This window comes from Triturus cristatus, chromosome 1_2 (genome assembly GCF_964204655.1).
Source record: "Triturus cristatus chromosome 1_2, aTriCri1.1, whole genome shotgun sequence".
Classification (NCBI taxonomy): domain Eukaryota; kingdom Metazoa; phylum Chordata; class Amphibia; order Caudata; family Salamandridae; genus Triturus; species Triturus cristatus.
In genome coordinates, this window is record NC_140580.1 from 468,184,650 (window position 1) to 468,208,793 (window position 24,144).

At 45.9% G+C, this 24,144-nt stretch overlaps 1 protein-coding gene across 1 annotated transcript in view; it reads left to right on the forward strand.

Annotated features, from left to right (window-relative positions):
- The window catches only part of CFAP46 (cilia and flagella associated protein 46), a 1,240,276-nt gene that overhangs the window by 746,767 nt on the left and 469,365 nt on the right, over positions 1-24,144 (forward strand). The window contains exon 39 of the mRNA XM_085606190.1: positions 1,907-2,013. Within this exon, the coding sequence (XP_085462316.1) occupies positions 1,907-2,013 (107 nt within the window). The remainder of the gene's footprint in view (positions 1-1,906; positions 2,014-24,144) is intronic.

Here is a 24,144-nt window from a genome sequence, read left to right on the forward strand (position 1 = left end):
TAAGAGTTGAGACATCTGAGACCTCTTAGTCTACTACAGCCTGGGAGTAGCTCAGAAAGGCAAGGAGCATTGCTCTGATGAAGAGTTATCAAAACAGTGGAGCAGATTGTAAATGTATTCCTTCTGTTCAAGGGCAGCCAATGAAGTTCATGTAGAATGAGCATGATGTATTCAATTTTTCATGAGGTGGTGATTATTCTGGCCACTGAATGAAGGGTTTTCTTAAAATGGTTGCAGAGCAGACTCTGCAATCTTTGCTAGACATGCATTCCCAACGTCTAATCTGGAAACAAGAGCAAGGACAAGTACATTCAAGTGGTCAGTTGTTATAAGATATCTAACTTTCTTGATGCAGTAGGCAGAAGAAGTGGTGCGGTGGCCTGAGCTGACAACCTTGGAACCTGGGATCCAGGTTTGAATCCCGGCCTCTGTGCTTGACTCCACATTGTGTGATTCATGGCAAATCCATCTGATAGAGACTTTCCCGCCTCAGATTCCTTACCTTTTGAATTTCCCCAGGTGTCAGATTGGATCCAGAAGCTTTTTTGTTAGCACTACCCCTGCGCGCTGCCAAGTGGTGTCGATCGGCGTCGCTTGTGTCGTTGGAAGCGGCGTCACAGTACCAATATAGGTGCCACCCATACTCGCTGACATCAGTTCTTTTCTTTCTGTGCCAGCCAGTGCTGATCCGGAGAAGAGCCACCCCTCAGTCACTGAATCCTGTCTTCCTAGATGACATTTCCTAACACACCAGGAGGAAAATCCTCAAAACCACTTGACAAAATTTCGAAAAATCTAGTCAAACTGTGACTGAGGGGTTGCTTTTATCCCAATCAGCACTGACTACTAATACATACATAAATACATACAAATTGTAGAAAGAGGGTAGGAAATTTAGCCATATGGTTCGTGTTTAGTATGAATGTTAGGGTGGGGTTCACAACAAAACCAATGTATTTTTCCATGAGCGAAGTGAATGGAGAGAAACAATGTTTCAGGGACGTAGAATTGTTGGGCCAAGAGTATCCTTCAGAAGGAGAAAGGGAGAGAAAAAAGAAAGATCTCTAAAGTATGCAGGCTGGTGATGATCTCAAAAGTCATTGTTTTGAGATATGTGTTTTAAATCAGTATGGCAGTATGCTGGTGTTAGTGCCTCTGTTTAGTTATCGTTTGTTTTATCCTGACTTAAATGTCTTGCTTGTATATTATTTTGGGGTTTTCTTTGTTTTATCTGTGTTCTCTTTGATGTAGCACTTTGGCCTATCAGAGTTTTTACTGCCAGTAACTGCTTGTTTCGTAGTTTCAACACTGCTGAGCCTCATTCTCTGCTTGGATGCTGTGACTTTGAGTTAGGTAGCATGAACACTGTGGTAACAAACATGCTTAGGTGTAATTTCATGGTACTGGGAATGGTACTGGATAAGTCCCAGGATGGAAATGCAGTTTTCTCAGCTGTTATGCCTGCCTGCAGTAAAGCTCTCCGAGTTAGTTTGTCCCGGCAATTGATATTGTATCTCTCGGGTAAACATTCCTCACAACTCCATCATGGTGGTTCTGACATCTATGATAAAACCCAGTCAGCACTAACAATATTGACTGTTTTGTGTGGGTCCATGTCTGAAAATGGTGTATGAGAGTTTTATGAGATAGGCAAACAACTGCAAGTGTGCAGTGGAAGCGAATATACATACAGCGTCCAAGGCAATTGCATTGTTTGTGTGTAGCCATCAGTGGCACCTGAGAGCCCAGTTTGAAGTGTCGGCTTGTGGCATATTGCCATACTTATAGAACTGGTTTGATGCAGACGTGTGGTTCGTTGTGTATAGTGTTCTTCGTTGGTACATCTGTCACGTCCATCATGTTTGCATATTTATTTATTTATCTTCACGATCTTTTTTTGTTTCAGGCTACCGCAATCTTGCAGACTACAATAAATGCGTTAAAAAAAATTCTCCCTAAAAGAACGAATAGAAGATCGAAACTGGGGTTTTTCATATCGTCTCTGGAAGCAAGGTAGCGTCTTCTCTTCATTTTATCTTAAATAACTACAGTCGATGTCTATCCCCGTGCCTGTAGGGGCCCTTGTCACAGTCGTTTGTGTTTATGTTCGGTATGTCTTAAGGTGCAAACTTCAGGCCCAGATTCGGAGCATGAGAAACAGTGGCTGCAGACGGAAACCCTGGTGGTTTTGGCAGTACTGACGTCAGCAATTTATATACTATACAATGTAAATAATATCGCTAGTAGAGGCCTACAGTCCAAGCTAGAACGGTTGTAGCGGACAGTTTGATTAAGGATGTGCACAGTTGTGATGTTTTCTTTACATACACGTCATGGCTTTTCCTTTTTGCAGTTTTAGTGACATTCACAAAGTTGGCAAAGTGTTTTAAGTTTCAAAGAGGGAAAGAAAACAACTCCTAAAAATAGGTTTGTGCTGAAACGGTGCAAATACACTTTTATCGGACGAATCCACCCACAGTTTGTTTAAAAGACCATTTTAACGTCAAAACATTTATGTGGGAACCTTTTTCATCAAACAGGGTTAATAAACTCAGCTGACTTACAAACCGAAAGTGTGAAGTTAACTTATATCTGCCAACTTTGAGAGTGAAGTTTAACATTTCACGTGGCCTTAATTCTATCTTATCCTCAGAAAGTGCTTTTGAGGCAGTTTTAACATATCTCCATTGCAGGTTCGTGTAGATGTTGATGTTTTAATTGAAGCACACAAAAGGTGATAGGAGGAATGCTTATAATTTGTCTAACGACTGGCAATCGCTCGGGGTAGCATTCCAACCCATCGTGCTCTTTCTCACCATACCACCTCAGTTTGGATCCTGCCATGTGCAAATCAGTCTTGACCGTGCTCCTCATGGGAGCAGTCAAGACTGAACTGCCAGAACAGGTTCTCCCTGAACAGTAACACAAGCACTCAATGTGTGTTTCATGTACCGCCCTAAGTGGCATGGGTATGCCCAGACGTGGGTCCCATGCGCACTGTGTCACTGCAACCAAGCTGTACCCAGCTGATGAACCCATAATTAGGGTGAACCCGGTCCTGGGTTGCTTGTGTTCTTGGTTCAGGGAGGACTTGACTTGTCAGTTCAGGCTAGACTGTTCTTATGAGGAGCAGAGTCAAGACTGATTTGCATATGACTAGGTCCAAACTGAGGTGGCATGGAGAGCAAAAGAGTGATGGGTTGGAATGATACCCCGAGCGGGTGCCAGACTTATTGCAAGCATTATCTCACTACCTATTGTGTGTTTCATGTACTGTCCTAAGTGGCATGGGTATGCCCAGATGTGGGTCTCATCCTCACTGTGTCACTGGAACCAAGCTGTACCCGGCTGATGAGCCCATAACTAGGGCAAAATCGGTACTGGGTTGCTTGTGTTCCTGTTCAGGAAGGACCTGATTTGGCAGTTCAAGCTGGACTGTTCCCATGAGGAGCCAGGGTCAAGACTAATTTCCATATGGGTGGGTCCAAACTAAGGTGGCATGGTGAGCAAAAGAAAGATGGATTGGAGTGCTAACCCGATCCATTTCCATGGTTAGACTTATTTCAAGCAGCCTCCCATCACCTTTTGTGTGTTTGAAGTTTTAATTGCCATCAGAAATGGAAGATGCCAAAGTACTCTGATCACTGTGACACTTGCATCAACTTCTCAAGCTACTTTGGTTTGACCGCTTTTTCATTTTCTTCAATTAGTAGTTTGTTTGGCAATCATCGCCTGGAGTCAAGCCAGAACCTAGGAGCTAAAAATGCTTTGCTTCATAAGCTAAATGTTACAGAAAATCATGTGAAAAAAGAATTTAGTCTTTTTGTTTACTTGTTTTGTAACTTAGCAGGAGAAAAAACTAAATTTGCTGATTGTCAAGTCTGTTTTTGTGCAGAATCCAGTAGCTTGCCAACAAGCATTAAGTCAAAAGTGGATTGTCTGAGTTTGTGCAATAACTCTTTTTACATTATAGCATAGTGGTGGCCAAGATAAAATATGTTGCTTTTTATATTTTAAGAAGCTGACACCCCCCGGCAGTAAGTAGATCTATCATGCATCCTTACGTTGGCAAAAGAGTACCTCATTACAGTGGAATGCAAGGATGGTGTATTGTCTATTCATTGCATTTGAGGGTTTTTTGATACTAGTCATGTAAATGGCCTTCGCCATCTTGAGCACAGGCATGTCCAGCATGGCAGGCCTTCAAAGGCCATGCGTAACATGCTAGGGGGTGTACGGGACAACTGAGCAGGGTTAGCAGACAGAGGGCTAGCAAAGGCCTCAAGATGGCGACCCCCTCCCCCACCCCCAATCTCAGCAAATGAGACAAGGAGGAAAGGGAAGGCAAGGAACAAATGAGAGAGAGGATGCCAGGAAGCCAACCCCCCCTGCCCCTACTTCCGTCAAAGTGCGTGAAATCCCAGCAGTGGGATTGGATAGCCCATTTCAAAGAAGTCAGTGTGATGGGGTGGCCCAAGTAAAAAAGGCTAAAAGGACAAGAGCGGGGCAAAGGCATCATTTGTTCACCGGAAGCCATCCCACCCACCCACACCTGAGGAACAAGGTTTGTGGACGACAAAGTCTCGGTTTAATGGGGTGAAGGCAGCAGCATTAATCGCTATCAAGAATATCCATGCATGGTCAGAAGGCCGAAGGAAGAATAAGGTTTCCATACTAGTGGCCCTTGGGATGCCTAAAGGCAGGGGCACTAGGAAGGGGCACAGGGAGTAGTCACAAAGCAGACACAGCACTTGCAGCCCTGACACATCATGAACAGCAAGGGAGATTGTTAGACCTGGCCTCCTTGGTGTGGTTTTCCCCTGTCTTTTTGCCTCTGCCTCCTTTATTTTATCTGAGTGCTGGATATCGTTTTTGCTCGTCTAGATGCCTTGGGTACTTTGCCACTTCTGACAGTGACACAGTGCAGGTGCAAAGTGCAGGTGCTCCCAATGTAAATTGTGCATATGGATTGATGTTTCCATGATTGGCCTATATGACTTATTACTAAGTCTCTAATACCATGCAATGTGTGTGCCCAGGGCCTGTAAGGCAAATACTGCTAGTTGGCCTGCAGTACTGATTGTGCCACCCACACAAGCAGCCTTTCAAAGGGTTCTCAGACCTGCCACTGCAGTGTTTGCGGTAGGCCTGGGCCAAATTCCGTTCCATTCGCGGAAATTGCGATAATTTTGCATTTTCGCGTTCCGCGGAAAGCACGAAAATGTCAAAATTTCCGCATTCCGCAGCTTAGCGATAATTTGTTTCTTGCTCGCGCTGTAAAATAATACATTCTCGCGTGCGCGCGATCGCCTTACCTGAATCCCCGCATTCGCCGACAAGTTTTCCCGATCCGGTCGCTATCTCCACGAGAAGTTGGATTGTGGGTAGCCATTTGCGCTGTCTCGCGATAGTTCCCGCCCGCAGTAACGTCATGCGTCGCGCGATCACATCTTTCTTGTCGCGATCATGCACCGCGAGACAAGTGAAAACAAGATGGCCGCGCCCGCGAACAACCGTATGGGTAAGTTGGTGAGCCGCGACCACGCAGAAAATACCGCGAACGGGCGGGAGAAAAACTTCCGCATCTTCGCGATATTTCCGCGTGTTTGCGGAGATTTTTAACATTTTCGCGATAATTTGCAAAAGTGAATTTCGCAAATTCCGCCCACCCCTAGTTTGCGGACGGTTTTTACTGCCATGTCGACCTGGCAAGCACACCTACTTGCCAGGACCTAACCTTCCCTTTTCTTACATGTAAGACACCCCTCAAGCATGCGCGGCCGCTGCAAGTAAGAGCAGTGGGGCCTGGTGGGAGGGTTTTCAAGTTACTTATTTCATTTTCCTCCGCGGTCGGTCGTCACTCAAAATCTCACCCATCCAGCCCGAACGCCACACCGCTCTTACCTGAAGCGACCGTGGTTGCACTCAAGTAGGCCCAAATCAAAAAGCAAAGTACCCCTGACACCATCAATTAAATTTTTCTTGTGCCTCAGTGGTCCTTCTAGTTAACCCCGGGCTACATTTATTTGTAAATTCATTCTTCATTTTTTTAATTGTCAAAAATGAGATTCCGGTCACTTTGCACATTGAAACATACATCTCTGTTTTTTATATACATCCGTAATTTTTGTTGAAACAACTAGCTAAAACAAATGGCATAAATACTATTTACATAACATATAAGTGTGTGACTGGTGACCACAAAGAAAACAAACAAATCATGCACAAAACCTGGTTGCAATAGTTCTTGCATTAATAGCCAGGAAGTAAACTTTCCAGCTTGAATAAGTCCTACTGCTTTACAAACACTATTGTGACTTTTATTTTATTTTGCCCTCAATATGCTTTTTTATACAGGTCCTGGAGAGTACAGGGAATTGTTTTCAAACTCCGGTCACGAGCTTCTCAAGTTTAGCTCGAGTGCACCTATTATGGGGCATGCTATTTTTATTTGGTTGCTCTGAACCCCTCTTGGGTGGGAGCCAACGCGTTTCAATCTTCAGTGGATGGGACCGAGGGAAGTGTTTCATATGAAGGTCTTCATCAGGGTGAGGTTTTGGTCTGGTAGGACATATGGTGCCTGCGTGAGTGAAAGTAAAAAAACTAGTGAAACATTGAGTCTAATGACTACTATTTACATTATGGTTCTACTGATGTTAGGCTCTTAGCATACCGTATTAAACTTGCGTGATGTGTTTATAGGTTAACTTCTACGTTCATCTGTTGAAGCATTTTTTTTAGCGTTCTAAGAGCCGAAAAGTTGGAAAAAAATCAATTGTTTATGTTACGTGGGGATAGCTATGTGTTTTTTCTTATTAATGAGGACAGAGCATGCACTATCGTCATTTCTAGTGTTATATGGAGAAAACAGAATAGCTTAATGGCACCTAAGGTTGGGAGTCATGATACACATGGCGTGGAACAACCATGCGTGGTATGGTTCCTTATACGTGAACACCCCGGGGTTCTTATGTTTCAGAAGGGTCAGTGTGTGCCGCTAAAAAATCACTGTGCTCGTTGTGCGAATGCAATTATTCACCTTCAGCCCCTGTGATGGCATGTTGGGCGGCATTCCCAATAGTGCGTGTCCCGAATACCTGCTTCGGTTAGCGTGGATTCTGCCTCATGTTTGGATTTCCTTAGTTTCGGTACAAGGGTCAAATGCGTGTGTTCTTGTTCCGCCTTCTTTAAATTTGCCTCGATTTCTGTACTTCCGTCTTCCTGTGTGTCGTTGCACTGGCCGGAAGTGATCCGTCTGGCCTGGTCCTGCCTGACTTCCTGTATTCGGTGTTGTCATGGCAATCTCGGAACAGAGGGACTGACGCTTGGTTGTTAATGGATGCATTCTATGCCAGCTGGAATCATCGTATTCTTGGCGATTGTTATCCTGTTATTTTCCGGTAGCGGATGATGGCGTCTGAAGTTGACTTCGCGTTAGTCCCTCCTGATGCATTCTTTGGTTACTTCATTTTATGACGTGGGACACCGCACTTGTTTGATTTGAATGCCATATATTTTTTGACTATTTTGTACTCGTTTTCGGTTTGGGTTGCGGACATGTGTGCTGTTAGAACAAGCCCACAGAATTGCTAACTTCATCATGATTACGCCTTCTTTTTTTCTTTTTTAGTTGTACTGGTATACCTCATATATACTAGGTCCTTGTCTTTGCCTTTCTTCGCCTCCACGTTGTTTAATTGATTACGACCTTTTGAGCGCCTACTGCTTCTTCAGTAGAATGGGGAAAATGAACACGTAGAACCTCTGTCTTGAGACCAGAGGAACTTCTAGAAACATCTTGGATTCTTAAAGTTGTTTATCCACAGTGGATTATCTCACTTATTTCATTCAGCCCATTTTCGATCGTGTTCAGATACATTATGGTTTTCGCTTCGAATATTGATAATAAATTGTCAATATTGTTGCCGGTTATATGTTTTAATATTGTCCATTTTATGTCATTTGGACCATGATTTCTTTCGATGCCGTGTGTTACCATTGGTGCAGTTAAAATCTTACATCTTATACGGGAGCAGTGTTATGTTATCCGCGTTTTTATGGGCTGAGTAGTCTTTCCAACGTAGGCATTTGGACATGGACAAGTCACACAGTAGATAACGTTATGTGTGTTACAATTTGTGAATTCTTCATGCTTCACAAATTTGTTTCCAAATGTGAATATGGTACCCTCAATCGTACTATTGCATGACATGCAGTTACCATATCTCTTGTGGCCTTTAATGGACGGTAGGGATAGCAGTGTGCAAATTCACTGAACAGTAGACAAGTAGGCCCAAGGTACCCCTATGGGCAGGGTGCAGTGTATGGTAAGGTATGACATGTTCTGGTGTGTGTGACATGTCTTGATAGTGAAATATGGTGCATTTCGTTTTTCATTATAAGTATAACTTCCCATTGGAAGAAAGGTAAGAAGATGGAGTTTAGTATGCCTGGACTCATAATATAAACATGTGTATTTTAATAATGATGATTGTTTTGTTGTGTGTTTGAGAAATACCATTTTTAGAAAGTGGGTATTTTCTTGCACAGCCATCCTGTGTGCCTCTGCCGGTTTGTAGATTTACTGTCTGGCTTTGGAGTGACAGGGGCTCAGTGTGCATTCTCTTCAGATAACCACTGGGGGGGGGGGGCATGGGGGGTAGGGGGTTTGAGGTGTTTCCAGATTGATCACGGCTGGGCTGAATTGACCTTGGCTGCATTTAGAGTGGGGGGGGGGGGGAGATTCCCTTGCACCTGAATAGGCCTGGTCTGCCTTGCACAATGCTCTCTCCACCTCCTGCCATGAAGCTGGACCAGAGAGGTCATAACTGGTTTGGACTGAGCACAGAGTCTTTCTGCCACAAGAGAAAAAAGAGAAAGGCAGTTGAAATATTGGGGCCCAGAACTTTAGAATACTTCTGGACTCAAGAGGAACCTCTGCCAAGGAGAAGAGCTGGGAAAGCTGAACGAGAAGTACTGCCCCTTTGCTGTGTGCTGTCTGGGGTGGGCTTCCAGTGGTTGTTTCTGCCAAGGAGAGGACAAAGACTTTGCTGTGTGCTGTGTATCCTTCTTGAAGAAGATCTCCAAGGGCTTGAATTAGAGCTTGCCTACTGTTCTGACGTCTCAGGGACACAAAGACTCCCCTGAACTCCATTGCTGGGAGTTCTGACCTGCCAAGGAGTGACTGTTTCTGTGTTTAGCCTCTGGAAGTTGTTCCTGCTGCTGGGAGCTGAGAAAACTTGAATCAACTAAAGAAACGTGACACATCCGCGCCTGTTTCCGACGCAACACTGCCGTGCGGGAAGAATTTTCACGCATAACCGCCATGCCGCTGAAGAAACCGACGCAGCACCTGCCCGCGGTTGGAGAAACCTCTGCACGCTGAGTCTTGTGCACTGCTCTCTGAAGTCCGAGATCACCACACCGACTCAGGCCCTTCTGTGTGGCTGCAATAACGGACACATCGTGGGACCACTGCAGGAGATATGGACGCAGTGCCGTGGCTGCATCGAGAGCTGCCACCTCCCCGAACCCCGACACATCACACCGGGACACCAAGTCTACAGCAACGCCGGGTTTGTAGTAAGAAATGGAAGCATCATCTCCTCGCACAGTAACAAACTGACACATCAGCTCCTCATCAGTAAGGAACTGATGCATCACCTCCCCTGCGTGGCAGTAAGGAACCGATGAATAAGCTCCCCTGGAGCAAGGAACTGACGCATCACCTGACCTGCGGCTGGTTTTGCTTATGATTTTGATGCATCCAAGGTACTTTGTGTTGAAAGGATCACACCTATAGTTTGCTATGGACAGAATTGTTTTTACCTTTTAAAATTCATACCTTGATAACTGTATTTTGAATTTTTGTCGTTTTGGTCTGGTTTGGTTTGGTTTAGGTAAAGATTACTTATTTTTATAAACTGGTTTTGTGTCCATTTGTAGTGTCTTCACTGTATTACTATTTGTGTGTACAAATGCTTTACACACTGCCTCTGAAATAAGCCTGTCTGCTTGTGCCAAGCTACCAAGAGGGTGAGCAGTGGTTATCTAAGGGCGTAACTCCCTTACCCTGACTAAAAGTAAGGGTCCCTACTTGGACATAGGTGCAAACCATTGCTAACTAGAGACCTCTCCCTTTCTAACAGAGGTCATCATTGGTACCAAGGGAAGGCTAGAATCTACAGCGCTCCACCCAAAGGAGCTTCGGATCCAGAGTACAGTCAATTGTTGAGTGGCAATTGAAGTCCCGCCTCTTAGTGGTGACAGTGATTTACGATGCTTATCAATAATTTATGGCTTCATGCTCATGATTTATGGTGCTTAGCAGTACTTTATGGTTGTAAGAATAGGATTTATGGTTCTTGTCAGTGATTATGGCTATGATTGGAATGAATAAACTGTGACCTGCTATCTCCAACCAAAGTGTCAGAGTATTAATGAGTTGAGGTTATGGTTGGGAGAGGGAGGAACTTTGAACCAGATAGCCCGACTGGACGAGTTTACATTGGGAGCTGTAGCATACTGGGGAAAGCTTGATGCTCCTCCATTGCTTGCACCTGCTCAACCTCACAACCTTACCAAATACCTGTCTCTCCTACTACACATCTGTCCAAGCCTGTGTCCCATTACATAGTCCTCTGTCTTCATTGTCACAATCCAGGAGATCAAGAGTGGACTCCTGTTGCCAACACTGCCGCTTCTTTCTGTCTCGCTCTGTAGGCAAAGGTAATTTTCCAGCTGAATGTTTGGTAATATATGTGATTTCTGTGCAGAATATGTTTGGAGCGGGTCTCTCGCCAGTGTGTATCTAAAATTGTTTCTTTTTCCTGCATTAGCATTCCTACTCTTTTGTTTCTTAACCTCACATTCCTCCTCTCCTTGAAGCATACCTTCTAAATAGCTGTGAAGCACTGGTTGTTGTCTGCATCAGGAGGAATGGACGGGAGAATAGGGGAAATTTGCTGTTGATCAGGCTCCCCCGCATAAAGTGCGGAGGATGGAGTTCATGGCCACATGTTTCATATTATTGTAGTCCACTCAGGGTGTGAGGCCACTGTTTTGTAGTCTTCCAGGATTTTGGCAGGCCACTGTGTTTTTCAGTTATGAAAATGGGAAGATGTGGGAAGCACTCTCCAGTTATTGTCTCGAATGTTGAAGCAATAGAGCAAAGAATGTGCTCTGCTAAAAGGATTCTTAATTATTCTACTGTAGATGCAAAATAAAGCAGTGACTGTAGCTCTAAAGGGTCTTGCTGCAAACAATGGAAATAGGAAATTGGTACTCCTTAAGATGTGGCAGTTACTGAAGAGAAGACTGAAAAGATAGGCAGATATGTACAGGGGGCTTACTTCAGTGAGGTTCTACTCAATTTGAGGGAGAGTTCAAATTTCCCCAAACTAGCTGTCCAATAAGAGAAGGATTTCATTGCACAGTAGAACCAAAAAGCCTGAATGTTTACTTCTGGATGGTGCAAACAAGACCATACTGAATAGAGAATGGAAATATATCGAAAATCATCTGTTTCTCAATTTCTGGCCGAGATAGATCCTTTGGAACATTTTACAGTTCCCTTCAGTAGTCAGGGTGGACTCTCGTGATGTAAGGACTCTTTTCAAGGGTTGATCATTTCAGAAGTCCCGTTCCCTGCAGATCTGAATGACAAAAACATAGAGATAGCAACTACGAGAGCTTATGCTGTATCACATGTTGCTGTTTGAGTCTGCACTTAGGCTACATACACAGTTCAACTACTTTTTTGTGATTTTCAAGCTTTTTCTGAGGAACTGCTGGAGGGATTGATGGTTTCTCTAGATTAAGAATCTTGGAGCAACAGGTCCGTTTTTTTCCTGATATTTTATTTGATCATTTATGTGCTTTGGCAGCTAATTCCATTTATGCTATCCTGGTATGGCATTGTGGTGATGCGTTCATGGAGATTAGACACTTCTCAAAAAACTCTTCTAAGTCATGTTCCTTATACAGGGACAACATCTTTTTGACCCCAGTAGGATGACCTTATTAAGAAATGTGTTGAGAATTATAAGTTAATGATTTTCACTTGTCTGGTTGTTAAGTGTCTGGTTTAGAGTTGAAATAAACTGTAGTCCTTCTCAGTTCACCTTCGGAGGTCCAAATCAGCCCTTACTGATGGATACATCTGCCTGTGGATTCCTCACCTTTTGATTATCTCAATGAGCAGCATTCCACTGAAACTTTTCACCCCAGCTTGCCCATGTCGACGTCACAATGGAACGGCACCACACGCAACTCCGCGTGAAGTCAATGGAGCCATAAGAAGACAAAACCAAAGGGGATAATGGACAGAGTGTTGGACATTGCAAGCACTCACCCCCAGTCAACTGATCTGGGTTTAATCCATCATCATTCTTTCGCTCACTCCGCCACCCCAGTTCAGACATGGCCATATGCAAATCAGTCTGACCCTGTGCCTCATGGGAACAGTCCAGCCCAATGGATTTAGGTCCAGATCTCTGTACTGGGGTGAATGTACGACATTGTTCTGCATTCTGTCCATCACCTGTTGTTTTTGCATTTGTCACCCCGAGTGGTACGGGTATGCCCAGATGTGGGTCCCTTGCTCTCCATGCCACTGGAATCAAGCTATCCTGGCTGAAGAGGAGTGAAACCCCGAAACCGGTCCTAGGATGCTTGTTTCCAGTCCAGGGAGGACCTGGCTTGGCAGTTCGGGCTGGACTGTTCCCATGAGGCACAGGGTCAAGACTGATTTGCATATGGCTGGGTTCGAATAGGAATGGCATAGTGAGCCAAAAAACGATGGATTTAGGTCCAGATCTCTGTACTGGGGTGAATGTATGACATTGTTCTGCATTCTGTCCATCACCTGTTGTTTTTGCATTAGCCATAAGAAGACCTCAGCAGCGTGCTAACATCTGTTCCCTTTTTCCGTCCCGTCCATGTGTCCTAGGCTTTCCATTTCTGGGAGTTTCTTTGTTACGGATTTTTGTGACTTTGTAGCCATCGAGAATGGCTGCTCAAAGAAAATCAGGTTTCAAGCCATGCAGAGTATGTGGGGGCCAGATGTCCATCACTGACCCCCACGAATACTGTTTATGGTGTGTTTCTTTGGATCACGATGTCGAAGTGTGCACTTCGTGCAAGCGCATGAATACAAAAGCACTGAAGGAAAGGGAGGCCAAATTATTCATGGCCAAGGCCAAGAAGCAGAAAAGGGGTCGCAGGAGGTCGAGGTCCCGTTCCAAGTCACCGACTTTACATACTTCGAGGTCGTCGAAAAAGCATAAGAAATGGCGGCGCCATGGTTCTCGGCGTCGTTCCTCGAAAGATGCGACTCTGAAGTCAGTGTCTCCATGTCCCAGACATCAGCGAAGGGATGAGATCGCTCCATCTCCTTCACCTGAGGGGACTCCAGCGTTGTCTCTGGCTCTGAGGGCAGTTACTCCATCGGCTTCAAGAGATGCAACGCTTCCACCATTGATGAAGTTGGCCACTCCACCTTCGGAGTCTCCAGCGCTAGAGCTGAATGTGCTGCCTCCCTGAGCGGCTTCAGAGCCTGCAATTACCGAATTTGATGTTTCCTGTTTTCCCAACTCCGGGTCCGGATCCATTGCATTTTTAAAATGCAATGTTTGGCTTGTTCACCAGAGCAGCAAATCCTACTGGTGCGCCCGCAGGCCCCATGGGTCCATTGGCATATTCCCTGGGAGGTTTGCCACCTCATTTCCCTCTGGCACCTCTCATGCCTTTCATGCCTATGGCTTCAGGGTGTTGGCCTCTGCAGACGTCAAGATTTTCGCCGTCCTTACAATTGGTGCCATTGGATGGTTCACTCCGGCGCCGTCTGGTTCTGAACTGGCACCGACTCGACCTCGACCGACATCGACTCCTTTTCCTGTAGACCTCCCTTTGATGCTGATCCTGAAACCACCGGCGCCACACATGGCCGAAAGACTATTGGAGGAAGAAGAGAACCAGTATGAGCACGTAGAGGCTGATGAAGGATTGTGGATCCTGATCTGGTTTTTGAAGGTCTACAGGAGGCTAATGGTCTGAATACCTCTCCTGAATGGGAGCTTTCATCTCTGAAAGGGCTGCTGACGCAGGAGGTGACCACTTATCATGCTGTGATTAGGAAGGCTGCGAATCTCTTGGAATTGGCCCTTCCCACAGCAGAATTAAAGTCTAATATCCTGACGGAGGTTTTCCATTCTCCTTCCTTTATCTCAGAGCCTTTACTTCCCTTTAAAGAGGCTTTGAGAGAGCACATTCTTGATGTCTGGCAGAAGCCAATGTCTGCTCATCTGAGTCCAGAACCATGACATGGTGGTACAAAGTGGCTCCTGGGGATCCTGGTTTTCTGACCTCCCATTCTTCACTGGAAAACTTGTTTGTCCAGGCTTCGGGCTCATCGAGGCAGTCTGCAGGTTCCTTGCCTTCTGTGCATACAGATAGGGAGTCGAAACGCATGGAATAATCACCAAAGAAGGAGTTCTCACCGGGGAGTATGGTTCTCAAGTAAGCAAATGCCACATGCCTTTTGGGTCGCTACACCCACACCTTCATGGACTCTGCCAGGGAGGTGGTCCCAAAATTGCCTGAGGAGGTGCAAGGGCATTTCTCAGAGGTGCTTTTGGATGCCCAAGCTGCTGCCCACCAGGTGATACAGTCTGGTCTGGACACTGCTGATTCGGTAGCCAGGGTGATGGGATCCTCTGTGACAACAAGGAGGCATGCTTGGCTGCGGGGTTCAGGGTTCTCTCCTGATGTCCAAGCTAATTTACTGGATCTGCCATTCGATGGATTTCAACTGTTTGGGGCCAAAGTGGATTTGGCGCAGCAGTCCTTTAAAGTAAGTATAGCCACAGCAAGGGCATTGGGACTTCAGACTCAGCCCAGGGGCGTTGGAAAGTTCCGCAAGTTTTGTGGCTTTGGGAGGAACTTGTCATTTCATGCCATGCAACGGCAGCAGCAACAGCAGACAAATCTCTTGTACAGATCCTATCTGGGAAAGGGCAGAGATCCTCTGCGGGGTGCTGCGTGACATCAGGTCTCCTCCTCCTCCTCTTCCTCCTCTGCCCCTCCAACTGGTGCAGCAGGGAAGCATCTCTTGCTCCACCATCTTAGAGCATACTTGTCCCATGGGAGGAGGGGTGTCCATTTTCTACAACATTGGAGGTCTGTTACTACAGATCTATGGGTGTTGAACATAGTAGAGAATGGGTAGGCCCTACCCTTCTGGGAGTTCCCCCCTCCTTTCCCTCCCCATCACGGTTTGTGCTTAGAAGAGCCCCTTCTGCTTCTCCAGCAGGAGATTTTGTCATTACTGCAAAAAGGTGCGAATTAGGTGGTTTCGGAGCAGGAAAGGGGTCAAGGATACTACTCCCAATACTTCCTGAGTCCCAAAAAGGACGGCCGCTTGCGGCCAATGCTAGACCCCAGGGTTTGGAATTTTTTCCTCAAATAGGAGAAATTCAAAATATTGACCCTAGTCGGTTCTTCTTGCGCTGCAGAAGGAAGACTGGATGGTGTTGATCGATATACAGGATGCATATTTTCACATTCCCATCCTGAAGTTGCATCGAAAATATCTCAGTTTTATGGTGGGGTCTCAACACTACCAGTTTGCGGTCCCTCTGTTCAGCCTTACTTCCGCACCTTGGGTCTTCACAAAGATGATGGCGGTGGTGGCAGCACATCTCAGAAGGTTGGGGGTTCCTGTTTTCGATAAATGTACCCAAATCTCTCCTGGTGCCCTCTCAGCCGAACCTGTTCATAGGGTCAGTACTAGACAATACTGTAAGTCGTGCCTTTCCGCCTCTAAAGAGGATTCAATACATGCAGTCTATGATTCCACTATTTCAGAATGGAGCGGCTATTCCAGTCCTGACGATCTTGCACCTGTTCAGCCTGTTCGCTTCCTGCATACTGTTAGTCAACCATGCACACAATGGCGAGCTCGAAGAGGTGGTCAGAATATCTAGAGACACTGCAGTGGAGCTGTTATGGTGGAGTGTTCCAGGCAACCTGTCTCAAGGGAAGCCGTTTCAACCTCCTTCTCCAGTGGCCACACTGATAACGGATGCTTATCCTCTAGAGTGGGGAGCCCATCTGGGGGATCTGGAGGTCAAAGGTCTTTGATCTCCAGAGGATAGATTGTTTCACATCTATCTTCGGGAATAACAGGCAATATGTTTGGCTCTCACGGCCTTCCTTCCCTCCCTTCATGGTCAGTCGGTTCAGGGCAACACTACCATGATGTGGTACATCAACAAACAGGGAGGAGTAGGGTTGTATCTTCTTTGCAGAGAGGCTCTGCGACTCTGACCATCAGATTTGTATAATCGCAAATCATCTGACTGGGGAACTGAATGTGCATGCAGACAGTCTCAGTCGGCAGTATTCAGCCAATCACGAGTGGCATCCCAATCCGGATCCTTAGTTGGACCTGTTTGCCACTCACAAGAACGCACACTGCCCGTCGTTCTGCAGTCTCTAGTATCCGATGCGGGGAACATTGGGGGACCCATTTCAGTTAGATTGGGGCTCACAGCTTCTTTATGCATTTCCTCCCATACCCTTGATTCTTCGAGTTCAGAGGAAGAAAGACCGGGCGCAAGTCATATTGATCGCCCCAGATTGGCCGCAGAGGGTGTGGTACACAGACCTTCTTTACCTCTCATTGCACCCTCCGCTCAGTCTCCCTCTCAGGTCAGACCTCCTCTCGCAGTCGCAGGAGCAGGTTCCACACCCCTACCTCCAGAGCCTGCACCTTTATACCTGGAGAATGAACGAGGCAACCTGAGCTCTTTCTCTCTCCCACCGGATTTGGTCAATGTTATATTATCAGCCAGGAGACACACCACCAAATCTGTCTATTCTGGTAGGTGGGTCAAGTTTGTTAAACAGTGTGGCGAGAGATCGATTGATCCTCTGCAGGCCCATTTGTCTGATGTTCTGTGTTTCTCTCTTTTCCTAGCACAACAGGGTTGTGCAGCGGCTGCTGTTAAGGGCTACTTGTCTGCCTTGTCTGCTTTTCTCTGTTTACCAGATTAACCCTCGTTGTTTAAATTTCCACAGACATTCATTAAAGGTCTCACAAATAGGTTTCCTCCCACTCCTTTTATCATGCCTCATTGGGATTTGAATCTGGTTCTCACTTTTTTGACGGGTTTACCCTTTGAACCATTACATTGTTGTCCCTTAAGGTTCCTAGCCTTTAAAACAATATTTTTGGTTGCACTTACTTCCGCTAAGAGGGTGAGTGAGTTGCAGGCTCTTAGCTCCAAGCCTCCTTTTACATCATTCCACACGAATAGGATGGTTCTTAGGACCAGAGCTGCATTCCTGCATAAGGTGGTCACTCCTTTCCACTTAGGGTAATCCGTCACCTTACCCACTTTCTATCCTCCCCCTCACTCTTCAAAGGAGGAGGAGGGACTTCATCACCTGGACCCCAAGAGGGTGGTCAGCTTCTACCTGGACAGAACCAAGGACTTCAGGTTGGATGATCAACTCTTCATCGGATATGTGGGCAAGATGAAGGGCAAGGCTGTCCAGAAAAAAAGAACGCTGTTCACATGGATTATCCTCTGTATCAAGATCTGCTATGCCTTGGCCAAGAAGGAGCCTCCTGAAGGTATTCAAGCTCATTCTACTAGAGCTTAGTCTTCTTCTTTGGTTTTAGCTAGAGGTGTCCCTATGGTTGACATCTGCAAGGCAGCAACTTGGGCCTCCTTCCACACTTTTGTGAAGCATTGTTGCTTGGATTCAGAGGTGAGGAGGCAAAGCCATTTTGCACGTATTGTGCTGCAAGAGTTATTGGTATAGACAGACAAGCACCCTCTGCTGGGAGAGGGACTGGTTGGGGATTCAATTCAAAAGGTGAAGAATCCATAGACAGATGTATCCATCAGAAGAACAAGTTACCTTTTTCTGGTAGATACAGTATCTGCCTGTGGATTCCTCACTGATCCACCCACCTCCCTTTTGCCTGTCTACTTATACCGATAAAATAATCAATGTATATATTGTGATTTATTGTAGGAATTATGTGATGCCTGGCACTAGGAAATGGGTGGAACTGACATCAACACGCCAACGAGTGCTTCTTATGGCTCTGATGATGTCACGTGGAGTTGCATGCTGAGCTATTCCATTGTGACGTCCTCATTGACATGGGAGAGCTGGGGAGAAAAGTTTCTGTGGAATGCTGCCCATTGGGATAATTATAATTTTATAACTGCATTCACCAGAAAAAGCATTACCGAAGGCAAGTTACTTCAGGGAAAGCAGGTAAGGCCAGAAAGCACCCTCCTCTAACAAATCTCACTTCCCAGCCTCCCCCACCCCTCCAAAGCATGGCTGTGGCAGACCAGAGAGGGATCCTCTGCTGTGATTTCACTGTTGCTGGAAGCAGTCTGTATCAGATGCATGGATACTTAACATCTTTGCAGAAGGGTATTGACTAGATCTCAAAATGCTTCCAGAAGATGTCTTCTATCATACTTCAGCTCCAAGAAATATCATTGGCAGGTTAGTCTTTAGGGAGTTCAGGATTTAATTTCAAATTCCGCAAAGGAAAAGGGACTGAGCTGTTACTCTATCATGCTTGTAATCAATAAATCGTAAGAGTTTTATCTCCTTGTTTTGGGTTTCAAGAGGTACAGTCGCTACCGTCCTCAAAAGCCATCCAAGATTGGCACCCTACAAATCATCTTCCTCTGATGCGACAGACTTTCTATCATCCCCGGATCTTTTAGCTGCCTACCTCAATGTCCCTAGCCATCAATAATCTCAATAATTGCACTTGTTCCTCCTTTTGGTTCATTATTACCCATTACGAATTGAGCCATTTGGGCTGGTCATGGCACCAAGAGTTTTAACCAAGGTCTTGGCGCCAGTGATGGGTATATTACATGCTCATGGTATTCAGGTTTTTCCATCCCTTGATGATTGTTTAAACAGTGCTCTTTCTTTTTATAGGGGACAAGATTATGTCAGGTAGGTTTATGAACTCTTTAGAGACCTGGTTTTATCTGGACCGAAAATAAAAACCTCAGTTGATACCATCTCAGATTCTCCAGTTTATATTCGCAGTTCTTCGAACAGACATATGCAAGGTTTTCCTGTGGCCTTTCAGAAAGATGAAGTTGAAAACGTATCTTTACAGGCTGCTGAATCAGACCAGTACTACGGTTAAACAGTGAAATGTCATAGAGAAATGGGAGCCTCCCTCACAGTGGTTCTGTGGGCTCACCTTTTCGTTAAGCCCTGAGTGCAGCATTCTCACTGGAATACCTGGCAGGAGAACTACTAGGAGATAATTCAAGTCAATGACCAGATTTGTGAAGACTTACTGCGATGGCTAAGTTGGACCATCAAGAGAGGGGTTTTGTTGACTGCGCCTGCTCTTATAAGCACAACACATGTTAGCAGCAGAGGCGGCGGGACAATATTGGGTAACAAAGCCTTCCAAGAGCTGATGTTTCTATAGGAGTCACTAAATGCACCCAGTAAAAGGAAGCTGGCATCAGTTGTTCGATATATCTGCAAGGCCAGTCAATAAGTAGTTGAACGGACAGCCAGATATACCAAGCTTTAAATCAATATTTTCGGGGGCAGGGGATACTGAGTTCTATCTTTTCTCACTTCATCTCCTGCTGAGAAAGAATAAGAGTGTGGATCATCTGTACATGATCCTTACCTTCTCAACACTCCCTGCCCCTCCATTTTTCAAAGAATATTCCTTAGGTTCAGTTGCCTTTATTTAGACCATTTTGTGACAGAAGAAAATGTGCTACTTCCCCACTTTTACTTTCTGACTCCCTCTCATAAAGCCTTTGGCCAAGATGCCCTTTCTTTACCTTGGTTAGGGATTTTCTGTACATCTTCCCACTAATTGCTCTCCTCTCCAGGATACTTCAGAGGATCAAAGAGAAGAGTGGGCTAGTTCTGTAAGTGGCACCTTGTTGGCCAAGAGGGCCCTGGTTCCGTGTTCCTCTGAGTCTGTCAGTGTCCAAACCATGGATATTCCCAACCCCTGTCTCCCCTTTTGGCCCTACCTCTTTCGGAGTCAGCCTAGATAAGACTTTGAATGGGAGTTTAAGAGGCTGAATCGAAAAGCACAAGTGTAATGTGACGAAATAGCCCTCTCCAGTCAGCAGTCCAGGAAACCTGCTGTGCTTAAAGTACGTTCTTGGCACAACAGTAGGCTTAGTGTTTGAGAGGTTTAAGCCTTTTTCTGTGCCTCTGCTATGACTTTTCTTAAGCATGGATTACTGATAGGATTAGCAGTATTCTACTATATATTGTCAGAAGGCATCTATTAGAGCTATTAGGGTTCGAAGTATGTTAAACTTTAGCTCCACAAGCATCTGAACTCCTAATGAGCTTTTTATATGCTGTACAGAGATCCACATACCTAATTGCTTCATATTATTTACCTTTGATATTAAAAGCATTGCAAGAGGCACCTTTTGAATCCCTAGATTGTTTTAGTTTAAAATGTTGTTCTTCTTTTCCCCTTTATGGAATTGCCTCAAGATGCTGTTTTGGTGGAAACTCGTGCTTTTTATTGGCTCCTTAATCTCTGTTTATTTTGTTTTTCAGATGAAGTAGTTTTGCATGCTGATCCTTCTGTTCTACCCATGTTTGTTTCCTATTAATTTAGAACAGGATGTTATCTTTTCTGGTTAATTCTGGTTCATTTCCTTCTCTTTCCTTCGTTTTAATTATTTAGATGTCCTTTAGGCCCTATTTATTTATCTGGATGAGACAGACTCTTTTAGACAGATGCTTTTTTTTTTCTTCAAAAAAAGGGGGTTTGCCCTAATAATCCGCCTGCATCTGGGCATAAAAGACCAAGCAAAGACAAAAATAATGCAGCGGAATAGATACAGCAATAATTATTTCTATAAATAATGGAAACCTGAATTATTCCATCAATGAGAAATTATTCTCTAACCAACCAATTATATTAATTCGAAAAAAATATGAAAAAAATACACACACATTAGGTTGTAGGTCCAATGTATGTCATTATACATCCAATTTTTTTATGTATACATTTTTGTATGTTTCTTTATCACACGAACAATACACATTTATTTACACAACGTCAAAAAAATATTTACACGACGTCAAAAAAATACATACAAGCAATACATTTGTGTATCTAGAAACAGGAAACAGAATCCTTGGAGCCCTAGTATTAGTTGTGCTGCGAAAAAAATTACAAGCACCAAAATTACAGTTCGCAGTTCCCATAAATTAAGATCGCCCTTATATCAACACCTCTTAGGGTATTTGTCATTGCACCCTACTATTTACTGGTGTTGCAATTTTTTCTTTTATACATAAATTGAATTGTACAGGGCTTCTTTCTGTAGCAAGTCAACGCGTTTCAGCTCATCTAATTAGGGCCTCATCAGGACTGGGGGCCAAAGGAAACCTTGCCAACAGGCCTGCTTCAGGGTCTAAGTGAAGGACCCCAACCTCAGCCGAGCTTATCACAACAGAATGCTAACTCCACGTCTGTGGTTGACGGAGGTTCAATCAAGAAGCTGTCTTCGCTCTTCACTCGAGCGGTACTAATTAATCAGTAAACAACTTCGCCCTGGTAAAAACTTATGGGCAGTCAGTCTCTGGGAGAATCCTTCCTTTCACGGGATCCCTGTCTCTGTGCAGTCGAAACGCTGCGTAGGCAGATGGACACTCTATGGCTTTTGGAGTGACTGGTAAGACTCTGGCTACCTCTACTATAAGTAGGTGGATTTGGTAGAGTCCTTTAGCATGTGAATTGTAAGGTAAGCCTTTTCATGTTCCATTTTGTGCTAGATCAACCAGCGTAAAGGCTGTGGCCTGGGCGAGTTATATGGCTTCCTCTTTTGAAAGATAGCTGTAATGTAGCCATGTGGTCTTCCCCTCAAATATTTCTTTCCAAGCATAGGCTGCATCTGGAAGGCTCTTTTACTTATTTTGGTACCAGCTTTTTGGTGTAGAGGTTGAATTATGTAAATCTGAAAGAGACCATTAGTTATGGATTCCATACCTTAGAATTACTCCCAGGCGTCAGACTGGATCCAGAGAATTTTTTCCTCAGCAGTACCCCTGCATGTCGGTAGGTGGCATTGGTTGACTCTGTGTTTGTCGTTGGCATCGTGATCACCGGAATGAGATTGCGGTATCTACTTAGATGCAGCCCCTTCACGCTGACTTCAGGTCTTTATTTTTCCACGCCAGACAGCGCATATCCGGGGAGAGCGTTACTCCTAGTCACTTTTTGACTGTCTTTTTTCGACTTTTGTCAACATCTTTTTCAAGTTGTTCGACTCCTGGTCCACAGGGATGTCACATCGGTGGACCGGCTTCAAACCTTGTGGCTCTTGTCACAAGTTGATGTCGGTTACGGATCCGCACCTTGCGTGCCTGTGGTGCTTGGAGCACGACCACGACCAAAAGTCGTGCTCCGACTGTCGGCCTTGAATCTGAAGTCTTTGCGGAAGCAGTCCTGAAAGCTTCTGGAGGCCCGGCAGTCGGCTCCGTGCCTCTCGAGGTCCCGGTCGAGAGGGAGGTCGCGGGACTGGTCGCAGAGTCACCATCACTCCTCGTAGAAGTCTTCGTCTTCGGGTAAGTTAAAGCACAAAAACAAGGCAAAGAAGCACCGTCGCTCTTGGCGTTCTCCACGTCCGTCAGCTGAATCGATGCTGAATGCAGAAGGTAGTCAACTGGCTCTGCCCGCAGAGCCTGTTGGGTCAGCTCCGAGCTTCCCTCCCTTCCCAGAAGCCGGAGCGGCCCCAGCCCAACTTCGTAGTTTTTACAAAGCCCTTCACTCCATCTTTGAGCAGCCTGACTCTGCCGGCGCGCCTTCAAGCCCTGCAAACTCAGCTGGGGGTTCTAGGCCTTCGATGCCAGCGGCTCCGGCCCCGGTGCCGCAGGGCCCGAGGGATCCAGGCATGCATCCGGATCGGCGCCGGTCGACCTTACAACACCTCCTCCGGCACCAAATCCATTGGCGACACCTCTGCCCCCTCCGATGCCGTTTGTGTCCCCAACCAATGTCGACCCCATCCTCCCCCTCGACATGGACACAGAGCCGGACCGGCGTCGACCGACGGCAGTACCGGCGCCGACCAGTACTTTTCTATCTCTGTTCTACCCTGGTGTTCCCTATCACCCTGAATGGCAACCACTGGAGGGTGAGGAGGACTGTGAGGGGTCTGTGGACCCTCTGGCAGACCAGTTGGAAGAACTGGACTTGAGAGAGGAGTTGGGTGAGGCCAGTGGTCTGGACTCGTCTCCAGACCTTGGCATGCTTTCTCCCCCTACTGTGGCTGCGGAGGAGGGTGCCTATTATGCTGTGGTGTTGCGTAGGGTGGCTGAGACCTTGAACCTTGAGCTTCCTACGGTGGTGGTCAGGACTAACCTCCTGACTGAGGTGCTTTAATCAGCAGCGGCCTCTTCAGGGCCCCAGCTGAAATTCATAAGGCCCCCACGGACATCCTTCTGGGCACTTCAGGGGCCCCTGTGAATAGGATGATTGCCTGACGCCACTGCACGGCATCGGGCAACCCCACTTTCTTCTCCCAACACCCTACCCCTGAGAGCTTGGTGGTCCAAGCCTCAATGTCCAAAGATTCATTCCCTACTGCTCCCCCAGATAGGGAATCCAAGAAGCTGGATCATTTTGGAAAGAAGATGTTTTTTTCCGCCAGCTTAGGACTGTGGTTAGTGAACACCACATTTTTCTTGGCCCGTTACACCCACTCTGTGTGAGATACGGTCTCACAGGTGCTGCCACAGTGCCCAGGGGAGGCCCGGGCTGTTGTCTCCCGTGCAGTGGATGAGGGTAGAGATGCAGCTGAGTTCGCCATACGATGTGGGCTGGACACAGTAGAATCGTTAAGCAAGACGATTTCAACGTTGGTAGCCCTGAGACGCTACGAATGGCTGAGGTCCACTGGGTTTTCGGGTGATGTCCATTCGACTCTTTTGACATGCCCTTTCATGGCCGTCGCTTGTTTGGCGACAAAGCGGACAACACGCTTGAGCGCTTTAAGGATTCCATGGCTAGGGCCAGATCCTTGGGCCTCGCTACCACCTCTCACCCCATGCAGTCTGCTTTTCGCCCCTTTCATGGCTACG